We start from the raw sequence: 12,790 nt of genomic DNA, 5'->3' as shown, positions 1-12,790 counted from the left end.
GAACCACTTGATCCTTATCTTATTTCTGACTTTTTCTGAACGTTTAATCAACATTTGCCAATAACTTTTTCAGCTATCTACAAGGACGCCTTAAACTGAGAGCAGGCCCGGGCAATTATTTTGCCTCTGGGGGGCAAATTTAGAGAACAAATGTGTCTAGGGGCCGGTATATCTGATTTTTAGGAACACTGATACAAAACATTACAGATCGCCTTAAAAAACGGAATGTAATTTTAAATCTTCTTACTGAATGAGACACCCAGAATGTACATGAAAATAAGGAATGTGGGTTTTACAATATTAACTATGAACAATAAAACACTGAATATTGACAACATATGAACGTCACACACCCTCTCGATTAACACATTTTACAGTCAAGCGAAACGCAACATAAATGCAACAAACACTGCGAAATATGAATGCGAAAAAGCCCCACCTACAATCTGATCACTAAGCTCTCGAACTTTGTTGTTAAAATCTCCTTCCGCGTCTGTCCCTGACACCCGCATTTCAGGCTGGCCGCTCTGGAAACACTCTGTGGAAACGCTCCCCACCCACACTGCTTGGTGCCTCGTCTGAGCTGCTGTGACTTAGATTACCATAGTAAGTAATTCGATTACCATAGTAACTAGTATATCATAAAAAAAGCGCAGATTCCAACCATTGAAGTACTTTGTATAGTTTAAAGGCCTACTGAAACCCACTACTACCGACCACGCAGTCTGATAGTTTATATATCAATGATGAAATCTTAACATTGCAACACATGCCAAAACGGCCGGGTTAACTAATAAAGTGCAATTTTTAAATTTCCGGCGACACTTTCGGTTGAAAACGTCTATGTATGATGACGTATGCGCGTGACGTCAATCGTTGAAACGGACGTATTCGGACCCCATTGAATCCAATACAAAAAGCTCTGTTTTCATCCCAAAATTCCACAGTATTCTGGACATCTGTGTTGGTGAATCTTTTGCAATTTGTTTAATGAACAATGAAGACTGCAAAGTAGAAAGCTGTAGGTGGGATCGGTGTATTAGCGGCGGACTACAGCAACACAACCAGGAGGACTTTGAGATGGATAGCAGACGCGCTAGCCGCCGACCTCACCTTGACTTCCTCCGTCTCCGGGCCGCCGACCGCATCTGTGATCGGGTGAAGTCCTTCGTCGCTCCGTCGATCGCTGGAATGCAGGTGAGCACGGGTGTTGATGAGCAGATGAGGGTTGGCTGGCGTAGGTGGATAGCTAATGTTTTTAGCATAGCTCTGTGAGGTCCCGTAGCTAAGTTAGCTTCAATGGCGTCGTTAGCAACAGCATTGTTAAGCTTCGCCAGGCTGGAAAGCATTAACCGTGTAGTTACAGGTCCATGGTTTAATAGTATTGTTGATTTTCTGTCTATCCTTCCAGTCAGGGGTTTATTTCTTTTGTTTCTATATGCATTTAAGCACGATGCTATCACGTTAGCTCCGTAGCTAAAGTGTTTCGCCGATGTATTGTCGTGGAGATAAAAGTCACTGTGAATGTCCATTTCGCGTTCTCGACTCTCATTTTCAAGAGGTTATAGTATCCGAGGTGGTTTGAAATACAAATCCGTGATCCACAATAGAAAAAGGAGAGAGTGTGGAATCCAATGAGCCAGCTTGTACCTAAGTTACGGTCAGAGCGAAAAAAGATACGTCCTGCACTGCACTCTAGTCCTTCACTCTCACGTTCCTCATCCACGAATCTTTCATCCTGGCTCAAATTAATGGGGTAATCGTCGCTTTCTCGGTCCTAATCTCGCTGCATTGTAAACAATGGGGAAATGTGAGATGCCTTTCAACCGGTGACGTCACGCTACTTCCGGTACATCAGCGACCCAAAGTTGCGAACTTTATCGTCTATGTTCTTAACTAAATCCTTTCAGCAAAAATATGGCAATACCGCGAAATGATCAAGTATGACACATAAAAAATAATAATTTCAGTAGGCCTTTAACACTTACGGTCATTTGAAAACATCACTGCACATCATAATGGCAGCTACAGTTTCCATCTTAAAGATCTAAAAAAAATATTTTCGGAATGTCCGGCAGGCCAGATTGAAAAGCTTAACGGGCCACATTTAATTTGCCCAAGTCTGCCTTAGAGGGTCACTCCCTATGGTTGCTTCGCTCTGGAAACATCAGGTTAGGACTTGGGAAGTATACCGGTACCGGTTCCTAAATGGGTCGGTTCAAAAATGCTGGACTAATGATACAGCTATGGGAACTTTTTTTTTTTTTATCCACCGTCACATTCAATCTAATCGAAGTCTACCTTTTCCCGCCCCACTTCCGGTTCCAAGGTACTTCTGGTTCCGAGGTATGCAGAAGTAAACAGTTGTTTGCTGAAATAAAATCTAAATGCAGAAAGTCGCAGGAAATTGGCATAATGTGACTGAGATGCTGTCCTTGAGAGGAAAAGGGCAAATGATGTTTACCTGACAAACACTCACCTCCATGCAGCCTGGCCAGCACTCTAGCCCGCAGCCCTGCACCCTTCTCGGGCCACCTCTGTGCCCTTCTCCTTGACACGCGGCCACGCCCAAACTACCAAAATACAGTTCCCAAATGACTTCTAAGTGTCAGGTGATATGTTTTCTTTTGCAAATTTGATGACTACTTGTCCAAAAGCTGTGTGAAAAACACGGTGCTACTACTGCCAATGGGACGAACCACCAAACTTCATTGTTCATGATAACTTGACAGCTTCTAATAATATAGTTGGAGCACCAGTGTTGAAATCATAACTGATGCATCTTTGTGTGTGCTTTCTCTTAATTGAAAGCATGTCAACTCAAAGTCATTTGTACATTCTTATTGTGCTTTTTCTTACAAACCACCAAAACTAGTGAAGTTGGTACGTTGTGTAAATCCTAAATAAAAACAGAATACAATGATTTGCTAATCTTTTTCCACTTATATTCAATTGAATAGACTACCAAGACAAGATACTTAACGTTCGAACTGGTAAACGTTGATATTTTTGGCAAATATTAGCTCATTTGGAATTTGGAACATGTTTCAAAAAAGCTGGCACAAGTTGCAAAAAAGACTGAGAAAGTTGAGGGATGCTCATCAAAACACTTATTTGGAACATCCCACAGGTGAACAGGCTAATTGGGAACAGGCGGGTGCCATGATTGGGTATAAAAGCAGCTTCCATGAAATCAGTCATTCACAAACAAGGATGGGGCGAGGGTCACCACTTTGTCAACAAATGGGTGAGCAAATTGTTGAACAGTTTAATTAAAACCTTTCTCAACCAGCTACTGCAAGGAATTTAGGGATTTCACCATCTACGGTCCGTAATATCATCAAAAGGTTCAGAGAATCTGGAGAAATGCACGTAAGCGGCTAAGACCGTGACCTTCGATCCTTCAGGCGGTACTGCATCAACAAGCGACATTAGTGTGTAAAGGATATCGCCACATGGGCTCAGGAACACTTCATAAAACCACTGTCAGTAACTACAGTTGGTCGCTACATCTGTAAGTGCAAGTTAAAACTCTACTATGCAAAGCGAAAGCCATTCATCAACAACACCCAGAAACGCTCATCTAAGATGGACTGATGCAAAGTGGAAAAAGTGTGACCAGTCCACATTTCAAATTGTTTTTGGAAACTGTGGATGTCGTGTCCTCCGGACCAAAGAGGAAAAGAACCCTCCGGATTGTTATAGGCGCAAAGTTTAAAAGCCAGCATCTGTGATGGTATGGGGGTGTATTAGTGCCCAAGACATGGGTAACTTACACATCTGTGAAGGCACCATTAATGCTGAAAGGTACATACAGGTTTTGCAGCAACATATGTTTCCATGCAAGCAACATTATCATGGACGCCCCTGCTTATTTCAGCAAGACAATGCCAAGCCACGTGTTACAACAGCGTGGCTTCATAGTAAAAGAGTGCGGGTACTAGACTGGCCTGCCTGTAGTCCAGACCTGTCTCCCATTGAAAATGTGCGGCGCATTATGAAGCCTAAAATACCACAACGGAGACCCCCGGACTGTTGAACAACTTAAGCTGTACATCAAGCAAGAATGGGAAAGAGTTCCACCTGAAAAGCTTCAAAAATTGGTCTCCTCAGTTCCCAAATGTTTACTGAGTGTTGTTAAAAGGAAAGGCCATGTAACACAGTGGTAAAAAATGCCCCTGTGCCAACTTTGTTTGCAATGTGTTGCTGCCATTAAATTCTTAGTTAATGATTATTCGCAAAAAAAAAATTACGTTTCTCAGTTTGAACATTAAATATCTTGTCTTTGTAGTCTATTCAATTTAATATAAGTTGAAAATACTTTCCAAATCATTGTATTCTGTTTTTATTTATGAATTACACAATATGCCAACTTCACTGGTTTTGGGTTTTTTGTATTTAATTTACTTTTTTTTATATTACTTACCCTGGATTTCGACTGGATGCACAACGGCTGCTAAACAAAAGCACCACCCGCAGTCTGGCTATCACCATCGCCATTTAATTGCGGCTCCGTCGCGCAGCAAAATAGCGTAGACTTTAACAAGATCGAATCCTCGCCTTCATGGCGACATATAAAGTAAGTTTCTTACAAGTATCATCCCTGCATGCCTCACTGCACAGGATGGTAGTGTAGGGTGATGAAAGGTAACGCTCCTGCATATCAACAAAACAATATTAATTATTATCACAAAATCTTTTTTTATTTTTTTTATTGTTTATAAACTCAGGAAATACGTCCGTGGACAAAGGGTAACTTTAATTATGACCAATGTATGACCCTGGAACTCCTTGGTATCGAAATCAATACCCAAATCTGTAGTATCAGCCAAAACTAAAGTATCAAACAACAGAATAAGTGCTTCTTACATTTTAACAGAGGTGTAGATAGAACATGTTACAACATGGATTTTACTGGGTGGCATGACTCGGTTGAGAGGCCATGCCAGAAACTTAAGGGTTCCAGGTTTGATTCCTGCTTCCCCCATCATAGTCACTGCTGTTGGGACCTTGACTTTTCCCACCTGCTCCCAGTGACACTTTAAATTAAGCTTAAAGATGTAGATAAAGGATTTCACTATGTATAGGGCTTTGAGAAAAAAGTACTATATAAATATAATTCACTTCACTACTGACGTCCCGCCCATTCAGTATTTGTGGTGGTTAATGGGAGCTGTTGAATTCTGCCTATAGAGCCCATAAAAACATCTTCATTAGGGTTGTATATACTGTACATGATGTATATACAAAACTTTATGTAGTAACAGGCTCATTTATAATAACATATAATAATTACGTATTTTGATCATTTTAAGCATACGCAGTGCATTAATTTCAAAAACGTATCACAACTTTTGCTTTTTTTTCTTCTGATTTTTTACTCACTGCAGACTTTTTTAGAGCCAACAAACATAATTAAACATCACTTACTGTACAATGTCTGCCGTCATTAGGATGCCATCTGCTAGGAATTTCATATATTCCCATTTGGATGAAGAATGTCTCATAATCCTTGCAAAGTAACAGGGGGGGGGGAGCGCTTTTTTTGTCGTTCCCGCCAATTCCGGGTCCTAAACGGCTGTCAAATTGTCCCAACTGGTCGGATTATATCCTCAGCCATCTACTTTCCAGGTGAGAGGCATAATTTATGATCTAGAATACAGGGAGCAAGGAAACGAGGAAACAGCAGACCACTCGATGATGTAAACATAGCGACAGACAGAAGTGATCACGTCGCCTCTATAAATCGTCCGTCTGCGTTAGCACTTATAATAACAATATCACTAATACTTGGTTAATATACAAGTCACAAAATGTCAATTGAGTATTGTTGGTGCTTTTTGATCGGTTATATATATATATATTTTTTTATCAGCGGAATAGTGGAGTTGTTATTTACGTGTATTTCTTATTTAGAATGTATTAAAAAAAACATCCGTCGTTATGTCTTTCATAATAATTATAAACAATGGGCAAAAAAAATCAATAAAAGTGCTGTTCCCCTTTAACATAAATGGTCAAAACCTTTCAACTTAGACAAGTTCCATTGGAACATACATTGGCCTACACATTGGCCATAATTCAACATTGTCAGCCACCTGTTATTTTCCCTGTTTATAGAAGCTGTGCGCCATAAACAACTTTGTTGTCACTTCTTGCTCTCTGCTGAGCTCAGGCATAAAGTTTCCCGGTATAGATCCTCAATGTTTACACCAAAGGGCTTGTTTTTGAAATGCCCAATGTATTTTTTTCCCCACGACATGCCAATCTCCTGATATTCTTCTCCGACACTTCTTTTCCACAATTTATTGTGACCAATGCAGTGGATGCCGAGTAGGTACGGTTGATAAGGTGAGAGTCCAGTCCATAGGGAGGAGAGCAGGGGGATTCTCTTGTAGACAAGTCGGCAGTGCAGAGAAGTCACCAAATGATGCATAGGGTCCAGACTGGGAACAGCTCGCGCTTTCTCCGTGGAAACTGATCTGTGGCCACCTGATAACGGGGGCAGAGCAGAAAAGAGAAGCGGCAGATCAAATGTTTTAGAAAGTAGTCTATTTAAAATGGGACTTAAATGCTTATATTGAGGTAGCATCTCTAACTGTTACCAGTTGGCCCGAATAAAAAACGCTCTAGAGCTTGGAACAGAATCAGAATCAGAATAGTTTTATTGCCATTGTTTGATAACGGGTTCACAAACTAGGAATTTTTCTCGGTGCAATCGTGCAACATAAAACACATATAACACAGAATAGGTAATAAAAATGAGCTGTAACTGAGCTATCAGATCTTGTTATTGTTCATGAGTCTGATGGCCGAGGGGAAAAAACTGTTCAGGTGGCGGGAGGTGTGTGTCTGGATGGACCTTAGTCTCCTGCCTGAGGGGAGAAGGGAGAATAGTTTGTGTCCAGGGTGAGAAGAGTCAGCTGTGATCCGACCCAGCATTTTCTCCGTGGAAACTGATCTGTGGCCACATGATAATGGGGGCAGAGCATAAAAGAGAAGCGACAGATCAAATGTTCTAAAAAGGAGTCTATTTAAAATGGGACTTAAATGCTTCTATTGAGGTAGCATCTCTGACCGTTACCAGAAGGCCCGTATAAAAAACGCTCTAGAGCCCGCATACTTTTTTTAGGGCTCCGGGAATCACTAGTAAGCCAGAGTTCTTAGAACGCAAGTCGGCAATGCAGAGAAGTCACCACATGATGCATAGAGGAGTGGTCCATCCCGGGTCCCGACCTGGAACAGAATCAGAATCAGAATAGTTTTATTGCCATTGTTTGATAACGGGTTCACAAACTAGGACAAACTCTAGAGCCCGCAGACTTTTTTGGTGCTCCGGGAATCACTAGTAAGCCGGAGTTCTTAGAACGCATGTAGACAAGTCGTCAATGCAGAGAAGTCACCAAATGATGCATAGAGGAGTGGTCCATCCCGGGTCCTGACTTGGAACAGAATCAGAATCAGAATAGTTTTATTGCCATTGTTTGATAACGGGTTCCCAAACTAGGAATTTTTCTCTGTGCAATTGTGCAACATAAAACACATATAACACAGAATAGGTAATAAAAATGAGCTGTAACTGAGCTATCAGATCTTGTTATTGTTCATGAGTCTGATGGCCGAGGGGAAAAAACTGTTCAGGTGGCGGGAGGTGTGTGTCTGGATGGACCTTAGTCTCCTGCCTGAGGGGAGAAGGGAGAATAGTTTGTGTCCAGGGTGAGAAGAGTCAGCTGTGATCTGACCCAGCATTTTCTCCGTGGAAACTGATCTGTGGCCACATGATAATGGGGGCAGAGCATAAAAGAGAAGCGACAGATCAAATGTTCTAAAAAGGAGTCTATTTAAAATGGGACTTAAATGCTTCTATTGAGGTAGCATCTCTGACCGTTACCAGAAGGCCTGTATAAAAAACGCTCTAGAGCCCGCATACTTTTTTTAGGGCTCCGGGAATCACTAGTAAGCCAGAGTTCTTAGAACGCAAGTCGGCAATGCAGAGAAGTCACCACATGATGCATAGAGGAGTGGTCCATCCCGGGTCCCGACCTGGAACAGAATCAGAATCAGAATCAGAATAGTTTTATTGCCATTGTTTGATAACGGGTTCACAAACTAGGACAAACTCTAGAGCCCGCAGACTTTTTTGGGGCTCCGGGAATCACTAGTAAGCCGGAGTTCTTAGAACGCATGTAGACAAGTCGGCAATGCAGAGAAGTCACCAAATGATGCATAGAGGAGTGGTCCATCCCGGGTCCCGACTTGGAACAGAATCAGAATCAGAATAGTTTTATTGCCATTGTTTGATAACGGGTTCCCAAACTAGGAATTTTTCTCGGTGCAATTGTGCAACATAAAACACATATAACACAGAATAGGTAATAAAAATGAGCTGTAACTGAGCTATCAGATCTTGTTATTGTTCATGAGTCTGATGGCCGAGGGGAAAAAACTGTTCAGGTGGCGGGAGGTGTGTGTCTGGATGGACCTTAGTCTCCTGCCTGAGGGGAGAAGGGAGAATAGTTTGTGTCCAGGGTGAGAAGAGTCAGCTGTGATCCGACCCAGGGCTTTCTCCATGGAAACTGATCTGTGGCCACCTGATAACGAGGGCAGAGGATAAAATAGAAGCGGCAGATCAAATGTTCTAAAAAGGAGTCTATTTAAAATGGGACTTAAATGCTTCTATTGAGGTAGCATCTCTAACTGTTACCAGTAGGCCCGAAAAAACTAAACGCTCTAGAGCCCGCAGACTTTTTTGGGGCTCCGGGAATCACTAGTAAGCCGGAGTTCTTAGAACGCAAGTCGGCCACACAGAGAAGTCACCAATTGATGCATAGAGGAGTGGTCCATTCCAGGTCCCGACTTGGATCAGAATCAGAATCAGAATCAAAATCAGAATAAGAATCGTTTTATTGCCATTGTTTGAGAACGGGTTCACAAACACAAGTCGGCAGTGCAGAGAAGTCACCAAAGGATGCTTAGAGGAGTGGTCCATCCCGGGTCCCGACTTGGAACAGCTCGCACTTTCTCCTTCGAAACTGATCTGTGGCCACCTGATAACGGGGGCAAAGCATAAAAGAGAAGTGGCAGATCAAATGCTCTAAAAAGGAGTCTATTTAAAATGGGACTTAAATGCTTCTATTGAGGTTGCATCTCTAACTGTTACCAGTAGGCCCATATAAAAAACGCTCTAGAGCCTGCATACTTTTTTGGGGCTCCGGGAATCACTAGTAAGCCAGAGTTCTTAGAACCTAGGTACAAGTAAACGTGATGAATCATGGCTCATTCGACTTGTTCTTGAAGTCTCGCTGACTTGATTTTGTCCTTTTTTGCCCTCTGACAGGAAAGCCAACCTGATCCTCCGGAGGGTGGACAAGATCAGCCACTACTGCCGCTCCCTCCTGCGTAGCACCCACATCCAGAGCCGCACCGACACCATGGCGTACGTCTTCTGCCGCAGCGACGAGGGTCGGCCGCCCGGTGGGGCGTGGCGCGACTCGTTGCACGAAGGACGCACCACCTGCACAGAGAAGCTCATTTCCATACAGCGCAACATGTACAGCAGCACGAAACTGCGATGAGAAGCGAGAACGGGAGACACGCTGCCAGTCGGGACTCGACATAAGACTGCAGCAGGTGTCTCTGTGGTAAAAACGAAAAGAAAAAAAAACTGACAGAACGTGGGACTTACTTTTATTGTGAGACTACACACGAAAACATCGAGAAGTGTGGAAAAAAAAACAAAAAACGAGAAAGATGTAAGATAATCCTCGACCAAAAGATAATGTTTAAATACTTTGAATGTAACTTTGTGGTTCTTTTTTTTATTTGAAGCACCTAAAAGAGCAAAACAAGGTGATTTCTAGTAAATGAAACTGCGTCAAAACCATGCAGAATACCACTTGCTTGTTTTGGCAAAGAGTACTCATTTTCCTGCATTTCTACAGATCTTGTCGGTTGTTTGCATTATTTAAAAAAGTCAAATTATAAAAGCTTTAAAAAAAAACAACTGAAATCACCAAAATAGGATTTCTTCTAGTCTAATTGACGCTGTTACTAAAGATTGTGGACTTCAAGCAGCTTTCATAAACATTTTCTATGCAGAAGAAATGTCAAACAGTTCATTTAAGTCCTCTTATAAGTTATCAATGATAATGGTGTCCTGATCGGTCCAATATCTGCTAAAAACAAGGTATTGTATCAGCATATTTTCCAGATAATAAGCCGTTACTTTTTTCCCCAAACGTTGAACCCTACGGCTTATACAAAGTAGTGGTTAAACATTATATTTTTCTTCGCTAACTGCGTAATCATGGAATGGATTAAGCAAAGAAATCAAACAATGTACTAAAATGATCCACTTGAACGAGTCTATGGATGTTCTCATTCATCCAGGTCATTGTATTCTCAGGGCATTCAATCGATCGCAACTGGACTGTTTGGTTTATCTTAGAAGACGTTTCGCCTCTCATCAGTTCATGCTCATAGACTTGGATTGGTCAGATCTAATCTTAGACTTAGATCGGTCACATTGATGCTCCAAAACCAGGAGGGTGTGCCTGGGCAAGGATGGTTGCACCCTATCGTAGTGAGAAAAATAACGGTTTTGATGCAAACGAGCAATCCTACTGTCGAAGCCAACGAAATTCGTTGGACTTGTAATTGCCCCTCGTTACCACTGAGGTATTGTGTGGCAGAATAATCGCTATGGATCGACTACTACCAGTCTGAATCCCAATAGTACCGATCCCAATACTACCAATAGTCTGAATCCCCCATGTTAGCATTCCATTCAGTTGTAAACAAATGGCACAAAAGGTGACCAGAATGGTTCTAACTCCTGTTATTTGTTGGAGGCTAAATTGCAGAGTCTTTTAGGATTGGTTGAAAGGACAGTGTTTTATAGTTTTTCATTTTTGACGTAGATGGCTTCCCTCCCTGCTCTTTCGTACCATCCGTCGTCCCTGTCCAGAATCTTTACATTTTTGTCCTGAAAATAGTTTTTTCTCACTACAATAGGGCAGAATCATCCTTGCCCAGGCATACCCTCCTGGTTTTGGAGTATTAATATTTGGATTTTGGGCACCAGCCGCTAGACCAGTGGTTCTTAACCTGGGTTCGATTGAACCCTAGGGGTTTGGTGAGTCGGCCTCAGGGGTTCGGCAGAGCCTCCGTCGCGGAGGTCAAGACACACCCGACTCATCGTGTAAATAAAAACTTCTCCCTGTCTGCGTATTATGGTTACCCCCAAACAATGTTCCCTCTAATTGTCCATATGCGTGAGCAAACGCAAAAACTCCTTGAGCATTCGGTGGAGCACATGTGAGCGACGTCAGACGTGCAAATGCACTGTGGTCACACCTGGAGCACACCTGTCCCAAACCTGACTAAATAACAAGTTCAATGTTTTATTATTGTAATCAAATGACAGCAGTCATTTCCATGTGATTATTTTCTAATATAAGTGTTTTGGCCCACTTACAATGAATATAACATATTGTTTTTCATGAGCTGTGTACTAGTATTATATGTCTGGGTGGGGGTCCTACTTTGGAAATAATGTGTACCCCTTTCAGATATCGCATTTAGTTCCCACCAAAATATTCACATGTTGCACAATGAGATGTAAACATTGTGTACATTCCTGTAACTTTCCGTTTGTAAAATATATCTTTATTAGTATTTCTTTAATATAATAACATCATTTTATGATTACGGTTCGGGTTCGGTGAATGCGCATATGAAACTGGTGGGGTTCGGTACCTCCAACAAGGTTAAGAACCACTGCGCTAGACTAAATCTGACCAATCTAAATCTGAGACTAGATCTGACCAATCTAAGTCTAAGACTAGATTTTACCAATCTAAGTCTAATACTAGATTTTCATTACCATGAATTGATTAACATGGACCCTGACTTAAACAAGTTGAAAAACGTATTTGGGTGTTACCATTTAGTGGTCAATTGTACGGAATATGTACCGTACTGTGCAATCTACTAATAAAAGTCTCAATCAATCAATTTGACCAATCTAAGTCTAAGACTAGATCTGACCAATCTAAGTCTAAGACTACATTTGACCAATCTAAGTCTAAGACTAGATTTGAACAATCTAAGTCTAAGACTAGATTTGACCAATCTAAGTCTAAGACTAGATTTGACCAATCTAAGTCTAAGACTAGATTTGACCAATCTAAATCTAAGACTAGATCTGACCAACCTAAGTCTAAGACTAGATTTGACCAATCTAAGTCTAATACTAGATCTGACCAATCTAAGTCTAAGACTAGATCTGACCAATCTAAGTCTAAGACTAGATCTGATCAATCTAAGTCTAAGACTAGATTTGACCAATCTAAGTCTAAGACTAGATTTGACCAATCTAAGTCTAAGACTAGATTTGACCAATCTAAGTCTAAGACTAGATTTGACCAATCTAAGTCTAAGACTAGATTTGACCAATCTAAGTCTAAGACTAGATTTGACCAATCTAAGTCTAAGACTAGATCTGACCAACCTAAGTCTAAGACTAGATTTGACCAATCTAAGTCTAAGACTAGATTTGACCAATCTAAGTCTAAGACTAGATCTGACCAACCTAAGTCTAAGACTAGATTTGACCAATCTAAGACTAGATTTGACCAATCTAAGTCTAATACTAGATCTGACCAATCTAAGTCTAAGACTAGATTTGACCAATCTATGTCTAAGACTAGATCTGACCAACCTAAGTCTAAGACTACATTTGACCAATCTAAGTCTAAGACTAGATTTGACCAATCTAAGTCTAAGACTA

General features: G+C 41.4%; 1 protein-coding gene across 4 annotated transcripts in view; it reads left to right on the top strand.

Moving 5' to 3' along the window:
• Positions 1-12,258, top strand: part of LOC133638425 (astrotactin-2-like) — a 910,889-nt gene extending 898,631 nt beyond the window's left edge. For all 4 annotated transcript variants that reach the window (XM_062031014.1, XM_062031015.1, XM_062031013.1 and 1 more), the window contains one exon: positions 9,338-12,258. In XM_062031014.1, coding sequence (XP_061886998.1) covers positions 9,338-9,575 — 238 coding nt within the window. In that variant the 3' untranslated portion in view covers positions 9,576-12,258. The remainder of the gene's footprint in view (positions 1-9,337) is intronic.
• Positions 12,259-12,790: the final 532 nt, after the last annotated feature.

This window comes from Entelurus aequoreus, linkage group LG21, assembly GCF_033978785.1.
Source record: "Entelurus aequoreus isolate RoL-2023_Sb linkage group LG21, RoL_Eaeq_v1.1, whole genome shotgun sequence".
NCBI lineage: Eukaryota > Metazoa > Chordata > Actinopteri > Syngnathiformes > Syngnathidae > Entelurus > Entelurus aequoreus.
Note: the sequence above shows the minus strand (reverse complement) of the source record. Positions and strands in the feature narration are given on the sequence as shown.